Source organism: Amaranthus tricolor, chromosome 14 (assembly GCF_026212465.1).
Source record: "Amaranthus tricolor cultivar Red isolate AtriRed21 chromosome 14, ASM2621246v1, whole genome shotgun sequence".
NCBI lineage: Eukaryota > Viridiplantae > Streptophyta > Magnoliopsida > Caryophyllales > Amaranthaceae > Amaranthus > Amaranthus tricolor.
Genome location: NC_080060.1, coordinates 345,420 through 361,493, shown reverse-complemented (window position 1 = coordinate 361,493; position 16,074 = coordinate 345,420). Strand labels below are relative to the sequence as shown.

General features: G+C 37.2%; 1 protein-coding gene and 1 pseudogene across 1 annotated transcript; both read left to right on the top strand.

Moving 5' to 3' along the window:
- The first annotated feature begins 1,098 nt into the window (after positions 1 to 1,098).
- On the top strand, positions 1,099 to 6,147 carry LOC130800101 (protein MODIFIER OF SNC1 1-like; annotated as a pseudogene).
- A 2,338-nt stretch (positions 6,148 to 8,485) lies between these two features.
- LOC130800156 (uncharacterized) lies at positions 8,486 to 16,055 on the top strand. Its single transcript, XM_057663544.1, has 5 exons — positions 8,486 to 8,834; positions 11,358 to 11,421; positions 13,265 to 13,669; positions 14,467 to 14,810; positions 15,464 to 16,055. The coding sequence occupies exons 1-5, from the start codon at positions 8,754 to 8,756 to the stop codon at positions 15,671 to 15,673; spliced, it is 1,104 nt and encodes a 367-aa protein (XP_057519527.1). The 5' UTR covers positions 8,486 to 8,753; the 3' UTR covers positions 15,674 to 16,055.
- The last annotated feature ends 19 nt before the right edge of the window (positions 16,056 to 16,074 follow it).

Below are 16,074 nucleotides of genomic sequence, written 5' to 3'. Positions count from 1 at the left end.
TAGATGTTACTAGTTCTTCCCAAGTGGACAATGAATGATCAAAGTGGATCTCTGGAAAGGAGTAAAGTGAATTCCCAACAAACTTGTTTGGCACTTGACTGTTGACAGTTTTGGTTTGGTGGAGAAGTGGGCTTTAGATGGTTGGTTGTGAAATGGGCCAAGTCAAGGGTAGTTTTAATTGAAAAACGAAATGAACAAAAAAAAAAAAGTGACAATTCAACTTATTTTAAAAAATAAGCGTTTAATTTCCAAGCTTGAGGCTGGTGCTATTCGTAGTTACTAACTGCAACAGAAAAGCTGATCAAAAAAGTCAAAGAACTGGTCAAAAAAGGTCAAGCTCTGTTCGCAGTTAGGTCTTCGACTTTTTTTGGCCAGTTCAATCTTCTATAAATACCAAAACCTTATAACCCAATTCATTCATTCATATTCACCGATTTATCATCCTAAGTTAAGGTAATTTTCTATAATTTAGATTAATTCTTTATTGTTATTGTTAAATTGAATTATTGTTGATTTTGTTAATGCTTCTAAATATATACAAATGTTTGAAATATACAACTAAATAAACATATATATGCATAGTCAATCAAAATACACAAAAACCTAAAGCTAACGATCATCACCCTCATCTACCCTATCCAACTGATTTGGTCTCCTACGCCTCCTACAATAGTGAGAGGCGTTCGTGTATCGCTCTGATAGAGGAGGGGATTGGTATTTTGATGGCTGGGATGGCCCAGCCTGCGAGGTCCTCGCAACGTCACTGGGGTATGACAAGTCCATCTCCTCCAAATGAACTTCATAAGGAGGAGATGAGACGTGCACATAGGTGGTAGCCGGTGATGACTCCGCAGCTACTTCCGGTATGAAGTGCTGGAACTACGTGCCGAGGAGCATGTCTTGTGCAATCTCCCTCACTGGTTCCTCGTGGCTAGACTGGATCACAGCTGCCGCACCTTATGCTTGCAATTAATAGTTAGTTAATGTAACATTATATTATATAATCGGTAACTGAATCATTTAAATGCAAATGAAGACTTACAAATTGGGTCATCATAGGCGCTGCAGGAGCATAATGGGCCGCTGCAACTCGGATTCATGTCGGGAAGATCAACCACTGAGGCAATTCATCTTTTGCAGAGACTGATGGAAAAGTATAGGAAGCGAAAGAAAGATTTGCATCTGGTGTTCATTAACCCGGAGAAAGCGTACGATAGCATACCACAAAGCATCGTTTGGAATAGCCTCAACAATAGAGGTATTTCACGAAAGTACATTGAGGTAATATAGGACATGTATGACAGAGTGTCGACTAACATACATACACCGGTGGATATGACAAAGTCTTTCCTAATTAAAGTGGGACTACATCAAGGATCAACATTAAGTCCTTTCATTTTTACGGTCATTATGGAGGAAATCTCAATATCCATCTGGGAAACTGTACCATGGTGCATACTTTTTGCCGACGATATAGTTTTGGTCGCAGAAACCAAGGAGGAGGCTAATAGTAAATTGTAAGAGTGAAGGGAAGCCTTTGAGGGTAAGAGGCTACGCATAAGCCGTATGAATGACATAATACTTGCGATGCAATTTCAATGGGACAGAATCGATAGGGGAGTCAGAGGTGACCATAGAGGGAGAAGTTTTGTTGCATGTACGTCCAAGTTCAAATATTTAAGATCGGTGACTCAGAGTAATCGGGAGTTGATGGATTTGTGTTTTTCACCTATCTTTATTTAATTGCAAGTTAAGCAATTATTCTGAAGGAGCTTTTATCTGGGACAAATTCAGGGGAACACTTAGTTGGGGAAGCCGACCATCATCTTCTGGGTCAAATGCATGGGGTAACCCAGTACTGTCACCAACTACTGATGGTATTAGCGCCTCACCCAGCCACTTGTTAGGTCGTCCTTCATCCAGTGGTGGCACTCGACCATCTACTTCTGGCAGTGAAAGAGCTCATGACTCTAATGTCAATGCATGGAGTTCAAACTCAAGGCCGTCATCAGCCTCAGGGCTGTTGGCTTCCACCCATGCTTCCTTGACATCATTATGTCCTCGTAGTGCCGAAACTAGACCTGGTAGCTTACACTTGTCACGTTTTGCTGAATCTGCAGCAGAAGGCTCTGGAGTCTGGGGAGGAACTGGAATGCCAGAGCGAAAGGTATACTGATCTTAGTAATGGCTTGACATGAGCTGTTAGTATTTTAGTATTACTTGTCCAGGAGCATCACAATGTCATTGTTTTCCTTGCAGTAGCTTACTTCATTGTATTCTTTTATATTTGTAGGGGGTTGCCTCTTCTGCAAGTGATGGGTTTTCCTTGAGTTCTGGAGATTTTCCAACGCTTGGCTCAGAGAGAGACGAATCTAAAAGGAATTTTGATCCTTTAGGTGCATTTGTAGAAACCATGCGCTCTATTTTTTTGTCTTTGAATATAGCAACAACCAAACTGTTCTTGGGTTATGCTATCTGTTTTCTATTACTTCAAGGGAGGCATTTAGGTTTGGCTCCTTGTTTTTTTAGATCTGTTTTTTTCTCAGAAGAAGTTTTGAAATTGCTTACTTCATTGGTGATGGTTCCCTTGCTTAGCAATTGCTTTATCATTTTTAGCTGTTTAGATTAGCAAAAACTTTATACGGTTTTGTGAATCCTAAACCATTAGGGTTGAGCTGTTGGGGAGGAGGTGATTCATTGTGACCTGTCAAATGTGAAATTAGTTTCTTCTTTCCCTTGTCTACCATCTTGTTGTCGATCATTTTAGTCCTCTGTTTTTCGGTCTAGTTATAGTCTACCATTTAGGATTTTTGTCAAATTTTTTTATCTATAAACTGTTTAAGAACTGGTAATTGTTATTTCTACTGCTTGTTGACCATATCTATTTATATTGTGGCTATATTTGACAGAACCTCCTGGTTCGTCGGGTGGTGTGAGAACCATGGATGACGGCAGAGGAAATGGTCATGGTGGTTAGTTGATCTTTACATAAATGATTTCTTTTGCTAGCTGTTATGTGATTATATGCTATGTTGTTCCCTCCATTTGTTGCATGAAATTATTGTTTGTTTTGATGTTTCTCGTCAGACATTTCAAGAAATCCAGATATCGAAGGTAATTCTTGGAAGCAAGATGCTCCTCCATTTGTTGAAGATGGGCCTCGTCTAGGCATGGAAAGGTGGCATGGAGAGCATCACTTGTATCCAAATCCTAACATGGCTCCTCATTATGAATCTTGGCGTGGTACCCCACCAGTTAATCCTCCCGGGGGTGGATGGTATAGGGGGCCTCCTGGTCCACCCTATAGTGGCCCTGTACCTCCAGCCAGCTTTCCTATAGAGCCATATCCTTATTACCATCCTCATGTTGTGGCTCCTGGTCTGGTCAGCTCTCAGCCTATCCCACCTAGTGCTGGCCATCATGGACTTCACCCTAAAAATGCTGAAATGCCACCCATGCCTCATGCCCCACACTTGCATCCTGGTATGCCTATGCGGCCTGGATTTTATCCTAGCCCTGTTCCTTATGATATCTACTACAGACCTCCACTAGGATTTTGCAATCCCAATGAACGAGATGTACCATTGGATCTAGTATTCATCATAGTGATATGCAGGTGCGTGTGTGTATTTGCTTTAATGTAATGTGACTGTTTTAATGACTTCCAAAGTATTATAAAGCTCCAATCTGCTGGTGGTTCATATTTCAGCGTTCTAAAATGAGAGTTAGCAAAACAACGAACAATCCAGTTACAAAAGGAAGAGGATGAACGGGTTCTGGAGCAGAAGGCCAAGGCACTTGCCAAACTTGAAGAACTTAATAAGCGCAGTGCTAACCAGGGTGTGGAAATTCCAATTGATAAGGAAATAAGTTTACCATCCGATGATGTTCCAAAGAAGAGAGATGTTTCTGGACATCAACCTGCTCCAAGTTTAAATGGCAATCACAGCAGTGGGTCAAGCGCAGCTCCTTATAGTATTGCTCAGATAAATGAACACAGTACTAATAAAATTTTGGGCGCTGATGTTTCTTCCGGCCATTTGATGCCAGAAACCAAAGGAAATGTTTTCCTTGAAGATTCATTGTCCTCACAGGATCAACTGCCAACAACTTCTGTTTATATTGATGAATCCTATCATAGACCTGCACATCAAGTTTGTGAAATCTCAAAGCAGAAATGAGGAGGGTACCAACAGAGGCAAAATGTTTCTCCTGAAAAGGATTCTGAGCAATGTGCAATTCCTGTTGGTAGAACAGATCCACTGCAGAAAGACCTTAAGGTTTCACTTTCAACTCAAGAAGAAGGTACTAGCAGCATTGTTTATTCAGGGGTTAGAAAAGTACAGGCTGAATCCACTGCTACTGCTGAATTGCCGGTTCAGAAAAAGAAAACTAACAAGAGTTGGAGGAACCGGCATAAGGTATAGTCGTTTAATGCTATATCTTCATCTGTAACTATTCCAAAAAATCTTAATTGTGCTCAAGCTATAGCAGAAAGTGCAGAGCAGAATGCTTCCAGCTTGCATGTTAATTCCATCTCAATGCAGTTGTTAGTTGATCCCAAAGATGCCATTCAGTTCCCTAATTATCAATCTTTATTATCTCGTGAAAATACTCATGATAGTGCTTGGAAGCCCCAACATTCTCGCAAGCCTAGAAATTCACAAGCTAACAGAACATCTGAAAAAAATCACAGTAATGACAATGCTGTCTGGGCACCAGTTCGGGTGCATAATAAACTTGATGTTGCTGACCAAACCAGCCAGAAGGAAGCTGAACCTTCACTTCTGCTATTGGAGATAATTCCGTTTACAATGGTTCCAAAACTAAGAGGGCTGAGATGGAAAGATATGTTCCGAAACCTGTATCCAATGAATTGACACAAGAAGGAATTATTCAGCATCCCTCTTCGATAGATCCAGCAGCAACTGAAAGTGGTGCTGGAAGTGAAAAAACTTCTTACGAACCTGACTCTGTCCTGAAGGAAGGCACTAATCTAGAATTTAAACATGTAGATGATAAAAATAGGAACAAAAGGGGGCAGGGATCATGGCGTCAACGTGTTTCTGCTGAATCTGTTAAAGCTTCTCGAGATTTTTCTGCTGCTAATGCTGGGAAAAATATTCAAACATCTAATGGGTCTCTCTCGAACACCAAGGATGACAAGGACTTTGAGAGAAGACCATCATTTAGACCTGATGAACACTCACGGAAAATACCACAAGCTAGCATGTCCGATGGGTGGGATAGTGTGAATGATATTAGCTCCAATTTACTGGTGTGAAGGACCACATTCCTACCGGAAGGGAAAAAGGGCATCCATTTAGAGGACAAAAAGGGAGTGGTAATCATCCCAATCGTGACCACAAAGAGGAAAATGCAGGGTTGAGTGATCTGCAATATTCTCTTGAGGCAAATCAAGCAGAAAAGACCATGTCTTTAAAGGAAAACCGAGGAGCTGGGTACCGATCTGTTACTCATTGGCAACCTAAATCTCAGGGCCACGTAACTCACAGTCAGCCAGGAAACAGGTCTCGCGGTGGTCAGAACTTTTCGGAAGACAAGAAGGCCTTGGAAAGTGAGACTGGTCCAAATGATAGTTTAGATGCTCAATCACTGCATAAATCTGCAGTGGCCAAAGATCTAGTACTGGCTTCTGAGGATAAAGTTAAACGCCAGACAATTGACTGTACAGAACTTCTAGAAGCTAAGAGAGATAAGAGAGCTGCTCCTACTAAAAGGTGTCCTCATTCTCCAAATTAGGACACACAACCCTCAGGAGGTGACGTTGGCCCTGCTTCATTTGGAGCAATTGATGGTCGCAACAAAAAGCGTCCTTCCTCTGGGCACCACAAGAATGCAAATTATAGTGGCCGTTTTAATAGAGGACGCGAATCTCGTGGAGATCGGAGCTCAACAGCCCAAGAAGTAAGCAGCATCACTCCTTTGTAAACCAAGAGAGGCCGAGGTGGGCACAGAACTCACACTATGAGTACCAGCCTGTTGGACCTCATAATGGCAGCAATAGGTCAAATGAGTCTGTTGTGCAAACAGAATCTCAATCTGAAGCTTCAAAATTCCAGAAGGGACAGTCATTCAAGGCGTGGGAGGGGAAATTTTTATGGGAGGCAAAGTAGTAATGAATGATTGGTATCTTAATTCAGAATGCAGGATCCATACCTCAATCCGATTCCTAGTCATCCAGAGACTTAACCTTTGATTTCGTACTCTTTATTGCTCAGGTATTACGCTATTTTATCACATGATTTGTGTATAAGACCCTAGCCTGGATAATGAAGTTTGTGGTTGGCAGCCTCAAACAGATTGAAGGAGCTCGGTGATGGTGCCATATGTGTTACGCTGGAGCTTGTCTGCTTTTTGATTATTCATTTTCATTTTTCCTTTGTGTTAAAGCAAGTGCCAATAATCTTAATAATGACGTTAACTTTAAACATATAGTCGAACATGCTTTGTCTTGTACTTTAGAGAGGGTCGATAAAGATGTGTCGAATATGGGTGGTTTAAGGTTTGGAACGGTTAATGAGAGTTGTTTGATCGAAGCAAAAAGAAGAGGAACAGGCTGTGAGCAGCTCGACCAGACGCTCGGTCGAGCAAAGAGTGGCTCGACCGGTCGAGCGGGAGTGGCTCGACCGGTCGAGCGGGAGTGGCTCGGTCGAGCAAGTTGTCGAGCAAGATGTGCAGATCAGGTCAGTAGCTTCTCTGGAAGCTCGCTCGACCGAGCGAGGTAGTGGCTCGGGTCGAGCGGAAGTTCAGAAGGCTACATAGGATTCTGTTTTCGTCAGAATGTGAAATGGCTATGCAATTATGTGGTGCATTACTTCTATTGTTTATTGTAATGTTTATTGTCATAGTTAATTGGATGTTAATTGTGGTTTATGGTGATTTATGAGGGAATACTAAGGGTGATGAATGCCTTGCCTATAAATAGAATTCATCACCCATAGTAACATACACCACAAACACACATATTGTTGAGAGGGCTATTGCATTGTTAGAAACTTGAGAGTGTTCTTACTTTGCTTTAGTATTTGTGGTCTTGAGAGATTGTTCTCAAGACAAGGGAGTTTATTATACTTGTAATTGTTGAATTCATTATAATAAACTACATTTGAGGGGGAGGTATTCAAGATACCTCATAAACACTTGTGTTCTTATTTTGCATTATATTTTTCATTTGTTTTTCTTTGTTAAACCTCTTTGAGGCTTGCGCTTTCACTTTGAAATGTATCCTGGTAACTAGGCAATTCATGGATTGTTTTGCAGTGGCTCCTACACCTTCCATCATTTTTAACTTAAAGCCCTTGTATGTAGCAACCCTTTCTTCCTTGTGTTCTAATGACTGATTTTTCGTCAAAATGGAAATGGGAATCTCTAATTCTCCCACTTGTGTACAGAACATGCTTTTTGACATTTCTTGTTGATTATGGTCCAATCTCGATATATTTGTCGTGGTTAAAATTACTATAAAGTGAAGGTAATTGTATTGCTTTTGCTCTTTCTCTGTTGCAGACATACCAATTGGGTAACATAGTGTGTGCAGGCCACAAATGCAGGTAGTTGGGATCACGAAATTGCTAGGATAACCTTGGATAAAAATGGTTGGAACCTTGGCCGTTTGCATCATTTGATTACTCATGCAGTAAAAATGAGGTTGTTTGGTTAAATAAATAGCTGACTTATATAATAAATTTGAGTCTACCATTCCACGAAGGAAGAAATCCTATTACGTAATATGTGAAGTAAAATTACCGAGTAACCACCATTATAAGATGTTAATCAAAGGGAGCCTATGGAAACCAGGGGAGAATCTTAATTCTCAACAAGTTGACTGCTGACGAATTGGTGCAAATTAGAGTCTTGAAACGTTTGAAATTATAGTTCAAAATATTTTCAATGCTAAGTAAACTATCAACAACAGTAACGTTAGCTAATTAAAACAACTTGAACTAAGAATGATCAATACAAACTTTGTAGATTCTCACCTCTTTAAAGAGGTGAAAGAGGTGATAAATGGATAATTAAATTACACTATTTCATGTTAGCTTTATATTCAATTAAGCTTCGATCGGTTAGGATCTATATCATTATATAGGTAAATTGTAACTTAAGTTAGATCAAGTCATATTGACATAGGTTTGTAATTTATTAGATTAACAATCGATTTTAGGTTGACTTTATGCCAATTTTATTTTCGTGTCATTTTAGATGAAGTTAAATTGAGTCACTCTCACTTGAATCTGGTTGTATACGTTTCATCTTGCAAATCGAATGTGAATTGTCGTCTATCTCTTTTTTGAGAACGTTGCTAAATAATTTAAATTAGGTCAACTTTTGAACTTAAGTCAAATTTAACATTGATAGAAGTACGAAAATACTTCTATAAAAACTACTATAATAATATAGAAAATTCAAAATCTCTTGAAATATATGATATTTACCACTACTAAATCAAATGTGACTCCATATACTTGATTTTTAGCCTTGCTTTTATTGCTTAAAAAGTTAAAGTAGAGCAACCTACAAAAACCAGAACACAAGCTTGCTTTGCCAAAAGTAAATTCCTTGTCGTTTGTGCACGGAAACATTTTGTATAAAATTTTAAACATCCGAAATTTTCTTTGCATTTCGATCATTCTAAAAATCTACTTACCAATATAAAATTCGTACAAATGTCTCTTTAAATCTTTGTATGAAAAGTCAAATGGGTATTTTGTTTCTCAACTGATTTGAGCATGGCAGTGGAAGTTAATGGTTCTTTCTCTAGCTTTGTTTCTTCTCTATCTCTCCCTTTTGAATGTAGACGAAACTGCCTGGTGATTTCTCTTACCTAATCTTAATTTTTATTGCTTTTCTTTGATTGTTCATGGGATTTTCATATGCTAATGTAAAAGTTTATTCTTTGATTGGGTCTGAGAAATTGTTATTGGTAATTTTTTGGAGTCTGGATAGCTATCAGCTAGTATGCAATATGTCTGGTTAAAATGGATTTTATTTGTTAATGGATATTCAAGCTTCAATTTCTATTTGGTTTCTGAAAGTATTCTTGGAGAAAGTTTTTCATTGGGTTTGGGTTAGCTAAGATGAACTGATTCTGTGGGGAAAGAGGGTTTCGTGTATTTATTTTTTAATTTCCATATTGAAGCTTTAATTTATATTTGAATTCCTTTCTTGTGGATGACAAATGAGATATCAGGATCTATCTTGTTTAAGTCATTGATAGAAGATAGAAGGGTTTCTAACTTTGAATGTTTTTGAATGAAAAGGTACATGCTTTTGCAATTGCTGGATGTTTAATGTGTACATGAATTGTTTCATAAGATTTCTTGTAATAAAATACATACCCAATGTTGAATTATAGTGAGTAGTGTCAATAATACTTTGCTGGGTTGCATTTTGGCTAAATAGGATTTTAAGTATACTCCTTTGATGCTGAAATGTAGAATGTGATACTAACCATATGGTATTTATTTTAATGCTATCTAAGTATTGGACAAAGAAAGCTTTAATGACTTCTAAGTAGAGTTGGGCTTTGTAATGCTTCAAGCTCCTCCAGCTTTTAGGTGAATTTTTTTGTCAAGATGACAATTTGCGCTACGTTCTCTAAATAGGTATTAGTGTTAACATGAATATTTAATCATAGACCGAGGCTTACAATGTTATTTCTACATGTGTGTGTGCTAGGATATTGAGCATTTCTATTATTATGTCTTGAAGGTATCGAGTGTGAGTTTCGCCAAATGTAATCGCATTTGGTGAATCTTTTTTAGGATATTCTAGAACCACACTTCTGCGGAGTAGGATGGTCCTCCTGAAATTGCTTTATGTTGTCGACTTTGTTCATAACTTAGATATAGGGTTATGAACTTACAATACCCATTCACCTTGAAATAATATAGCTTATCTGCACCAATTGGCATTTAACTGAACTCAAATGATTTTTCTTTCTTGTATTAATTGAAAATGAGGAGCGAGGAACATACCTTTACAACATTTCAATTTCCATCAGGGATCCATGGCTCTAATTAGATTGCATGTACAAAACTAAGGATTGCTTGTCCTCCTTAACCCGTCTCCTAATGTCAATAAAATCTCCCCCTCCTACAATTAGAGTTTATCGCTTTGTCTACTTATTTTATGGTGATTACAGAGTCCCTTTGATGCTTATTTTTTGATCATATATTCATATGTCTTCTATATGCTCCAATATATTTCATGTTATTTTGTCTGAACCTCTTTTTGTTCGTATGATTTTTTTGTTAGGACTTACTATTTTTTAAGTGAACTTTATTCTAGTTTTGTCACTTGAGAGCAATGCCTTATGTTCAAGATTCATTGCTTTACAAGAACAATTGCTTGACCCATGATGAATAAAGCTACTTACATCAGTGATTTTGTCACTTCAAAAAGCTAGTTTATGCTTGACTTATTGGTCATGAGCCAAAATAATGTATCCTCCGATTCGTTTTTCCATGAATAAACTAACTGTTCTTATATCATTTTATTTAGCTCACCAAAGACTATATTAATGTGATATGTGAAGGTTTTGTGAGTATCAGAGAGCATTGTGACTTATATTATAAAAACTTTGCATAACCCATTTTCCCAAACTAATTTATCAATCACATGAAGATCTGATTTATAAGTGGCTCGGAGATCATAAAGAAAACTTTATCATAATTCATTTATTAGTATCTCAGTTTTAGTCCATAACTGTATGTCCAAACTATTAAATGGTTGATGAACGTATGTTAATATAGAAGGATATGTCATAGTGTAAAAATGCGGTAACGGTCACAATTGCGGTAACAGAATGGTGATGCGGTAACGGGAGTGATACAATTATCTTAACCCCTAAATATCGGTTGAATCATAAGATATCCTTTGATACAGCCCGAAAGGCAAGTTTTTTACACCTTTACAACGCGAGAAATATCGACTCATTTGTTTTGAAAACTTTCACAATGCGGCTAATGCGATGCAATACAACCTTGACTTTACACTATGAGACACGCAAACAATCTAATAGTTTGTGTTTCTCCCTTTTTCGACATTTGACATTTGAATACCTGCTTTAGCTAACAGATTGAGAAGCTTAATATAGAGTCTAGTTTCATAACAAAACTTCATTAGATAAAATAATTTGTCAAAAGTTTCACTTCGAAGTTGTATGTCGTGCCCTGTACATCCCAACAAAGATATGCAAAACTTAAAAGAGACAGAGGGAAAACAAGCCCTATTTCTCTCATAGAGTTTCGACTGTTATTCTAAGATGCTATTACATGCCTTACCACATTTTGGAGAAGTCTGAAATATGTTTCCTTTTTCTTGATCTTCAGATAAGCTTAAGCTCAAGATCAATTGAAACGAAACTGTACAAGAAGCATTTAACAACTACTAAAGGTGGGTGTCAAACATGATTCTATTTTTCGTATTCTTATATGCGTTCTGTCGGCTACGCAGACAGGAAATGGTATTGTGGCTCTTTACATGTGGGGTATGGTGAACATTTTTTCCCTGTACTTGTTATCATTACCAAGGCTTCATCTTGTGAAAGGCCCCCTTGCGTACCTCTTGATGCAACAACTTGTAGATTATCCTAAAGGTATTTTATCTTTGTGACCTGGCTGGCCGGAAAAATCTGATTTCTATGAGCGGTGAGCCAGACACTAATCTATAATCTTGACCGGCCGATCACTTAAGAACTGACCTCATTCCACAACCGTAACCAACACAAAATGATCCTTCAATGTTAGCATTGACGGCACCAAAATTGATTTCAAGTATCAAACCTGATCATGGAAGTATGGGACTTCTAACAATTGCGAGTCTTAAGTGGACTTTATCATTGTATTTTCTTTTTTTTTTTTTGTGCAATGTATAGAACTTTCTGGTAACTTATGAAGGTGACTTTTCTCAATTATTGGATTAATGCCTTCTTTTGAGCATAGTTTGCTTGCATCTATTCTATATTGAGCACACTCCTGCACTCTGCTCCAGCCCATGCAAATCAACAAGAATATTCTCTGCAGAATTGGTTACAACAATATCATGCTGCTCCTCTAGTAATAAGACAACTGTCCTAGTTTGTTATGGGTGCTAGCATCTTCTAGAATGCCATACCTTTATATCTATATGTGTGTGTGTGTATATATATGTGTATATATATATATATATATATATATACACATATATATATATATATATATATATATATATATATATATATGTATATATATATATATATATGTATATATATATATATATGTGTGTATAAATATATATATCTATGTATATATATGTGTGTATATATATATATATATATATATATATATGTATATATATATGTATATGTATATGTATATATATATATATATATATATGTATATGTATATATATATATATATATATATATATGTATATGTATATATATATATATATATATATATATATATATATATATATATATATATATATATATATATATATATATATATATATATATATATATATATATATATATATATATACCTTGTATGGCTGTCCTTTTGAGATATGAAAGAAATACACAAACATATTGAGTACAATGTTCCCTTACATATTCCCTCACTGTACTGTTTCATTAAATGAACTAAGCAATATGCAAGACTAAACGTCTTCTTTCTAGCTTGGCAGATTCAAAAGCTTGGCTTATGTTTGAGCTTGGCTAAAGGCCTATGTTACGTGGACTCTCATTTTACCTCACATACCCATGTCCTGGATACTTGAGCATTGGTGCGATACCCCAACATTTCATTTAGGCCTAAAATCATGTCTTTTTTCATAAAACTACCTATTTGAATACTCAGATCCACTCTTGTATTAAATAATTGTAGCCTATTTCATGTAAGCTTAAGAAATGAACGAGCAGAGCAAAACAAGAGCTTGGCTTGAAAATCCTATGAGAAAACTACAATACATAGATTAGATCAACTAAATGAGTTAAGATTCACGAGTGATAATATTATTTGTGAGATGGATAATATCTCTTAATATTAGCAAAATATTATACATAACCCAATTTTGTTTTTAAGTTGGATTTTGCGTCTCAAAAGAAGCTTGAGCTGATTTTAGTTGGTGAAAGCAAGAAGGAGCTACCTCCAGATTGCGCTCTAGAGTCTCCTCATAATTATCTGAACTTTTTGCTTTCAATTGATGCCTTTATATATCACTTCCCATCATGTTTTCTCTGTGTTCTTTCACGCAGTTCAGCCGTGGGAGTTCAGGAATAGGTTATTTAAACCACTGGACTTTTGGAGAAGAAAATGTTTACCAATTATATCCGAAGATTTCATTTCAGAAGTGATAGAGGTGAATATTTCAGAGACTAGAGAGTTGCCTCAAGAGTTTTCCGGTCAGTTGGATGATGAAGACGTCTCTTCTACTTATTTGGAGGAGCAGGCTGGAGGAGGAGGAGGAAAGCCTGGATTTGTTTCATTTTATAGCCTTAAGTGTGCAAAAGAGAAAGTTGTTCCTTCACCTAGTGTGAGGAAGAATCAGAACAGCCTTTTATGGTTTGCTGGCCCAGCCGTTCTTTTTGCCTCATTCATTCTTCCCTCACTGTATTTGCGCAGGATAATTTCTCTTATATTTGAAGATTCCCTCTTGACAGGTGAGATGCTGTTTCTGAATTTTGCATGCATATCTATTTTTGACCAATGAAGGTAGTTTCTTTTATTATTTTTCCTGCAGAATTAAACGATCATTTAGTCAAGTTTATTATTTCGTTTAATTAGGAGACATAAAATCTCACGACAATTGGAGCAAAAACTTGATCACCTCAAAAAATGTGTTGCAATAGGGTAACTTCTTAGAAAAAGTTGGTGATGACTGATGCGTGTTTACAAAAGACTGGGGGATGAAGAAATGCCATGTATGTGCTGAAAAGAAATTAAAAGTATTCATATTTCAAAATTGGCCAGACCTTCCAACTTGATTACAAGATCTCTTTTGGTGTGATCTTCAACCTTTTTAGTTAATTTTACTTCGTATGGAACTATAAACCTTGAGTTTCGAGAATCATGGGTTAGCCAGCCTAGTGGTTGAGAACATGAGGGCTTTTCCATTCCCCCTTGTGACAGAGTTTGATTCTCATCACCGACAAGAAAGATTAATTTCTCTCCCTTGAAATTCTTTGGATTTGCCAAATCTTGGATAACATTTTGGAGCTATATAATAGCTACTAACGGCTGTTGCAGTAACAGTCTACTCAAAAGTCAATCATATGCGATTAGGTTGTGAATCTCATGATACAGCGATGAGGCCTTGTTTTTGCACTGTACATCGTGGAACAAACAACAGCTGCCCATTAATACTTCGTACCCATACCACGTGTTACGATTTCAGTAAAACCTCCACTATTTTGTTCATCTGGTACTGTACTAAATATTCTCCATCCCTTTTCTGCAGATTTCCTCATATTATTTTTCACAGAGGCTATCTTCTACTGTGGGGTTGCAGTTTTCCTTCTTCTAATGCACTCTTTCTGTAGTCCTGGTAAAAACGTTCCTGCTACCAGCAGTTATGAAATGCTAACCTCTCAGATAGGGTATCGTATTTCGTCTGTTGCCGTTTTGGTGCTTAGTCTTATTATTTCAATGGTGACTATGGGTTTTGCTTGGCCGTGGACTGGTCCTGCAGCTTCAGCTACTTTAGCTCCCTACTTGGTTGGTATTGTTGTACAGTTTGCATTTGAACAGTATGCAAAATATACAAAATCACCTACATGGCCTGTCATTCCCGTTGTATTTCAGGTAAAATATGTTCTCTTACCTTTTAATTATATACTCTTTTAGACAACTTTTTTTGTGATTTAGCTCGGTAGTGTATTTGAGGTTATTGGTACTTTGGAGGAACCAATTCCAATAGCTATATTTCTTTTTTTTTTGTGAATTCTAGGAGGTAGATTGCTAATGATGATCCATAACAATGTTACACTAAAGGAAATTCAATCCGATATGAGAAACAAAACGAGAATCCAGAAATGAGAAACTTTAGTATTTCGGAAACTTAGGAAAGAAATTTTGTTCCAATAGAAGCTAGGATAGGGGTGTGGTGTTGTCCAATTGATCATGAGTAGGAAATATAACCATAATAGTAATAGAAAAAAAAGACAAGTTTTTCCATCTCAATGCAAACGTGAAACTCATTAGTTTAGTGTTTCGGATCGCGTCTCCGTATCATTTCGGTATGAAAACTTCGAAATGCATTACGGAGCACAGTTTTTGTTTCGAACTTCAATAGTCCATACATCTAGTTTGAAAGAATATTGCAGATTATTCTCAAATGATACTGTTTTAATATAGTTTTCTTGGCAGCTTATGTATTTGTGGTCTGCAATTATACTTTTTCGCTTTTTCCAATCCCGTTTCTTGCGGTTGATTGTAAGTACTTTGATATGAAACAGGTGTATAGATTACATCAACTAAATCGAGCTGCACAACTGGTAACCGCTCTATCTTTCACAGTTAGAGGGGTTGAAATGACTCCACACAACTTGGCCATCAAAAATTCGTTGGGTACTCTGTTGAGCGTTCTCCAGATTCTTGGCCTCATCTGCATTTGGTCTCTTTCTAGCTTCCTCATGAGGTTTTTTCCTTCCTCATCGGAGCAATAAGTTCAGTTTACTGCCTTGCCCATGTCACTAGCTTTCAAACGTGCCTATATATTCTCGTGGAGAAAGCTAGTGCGAAATTCTATTGCTACATTACAGTATTTGTGCAAGTCACTTCAGGTTTTTAAGAGATTGAGATAGGATGTTCCTCTGCAAACTTGTGGTTGGCATGATCGGTAAACAAGCTTTTCAGGACCGGACGCACTCTACCCGGATCACCCATTCCACCGAAAGAATCATAATGGAAAGCAGTTAGGTAAAGAAGAAAAGAAAAGGGATAGTATCATAGTATGCTATATACTGCTTGTACAATGTACATATACCTTGTTTGGTATAAATTACTGGCTATTTGCCGATTGCTTGCATTGTGACGCTTTACTTTCTTGATTCTTTGCTGCGCCTTG

Excerpts from the sequence above, each read along its gene's own strand:
- LOC130800156 (XM_057663544.1), top strand. The coding sequence starts at position 8,754 with ATGGCAGTGGAAGTTAATGGTTCTTTCTCTAGCTTTGTTTCTTCTCTA. Across the intron at positions 11,422-13,264 it reads GCATTTAACAACTACTAAAG|TTCAGCCGTGGGAGTTCAGG; the intron begins GTGGGTGTCAAA and ends TCTTTCACGCAG. Across the intron at positions 14,811-15,463 it reads TCATTCCCGTTGTATTTCAG|GTGTATAGATTACATCAACT; the intron begins GTAAAATATGTT and ends GATATGAAACAG.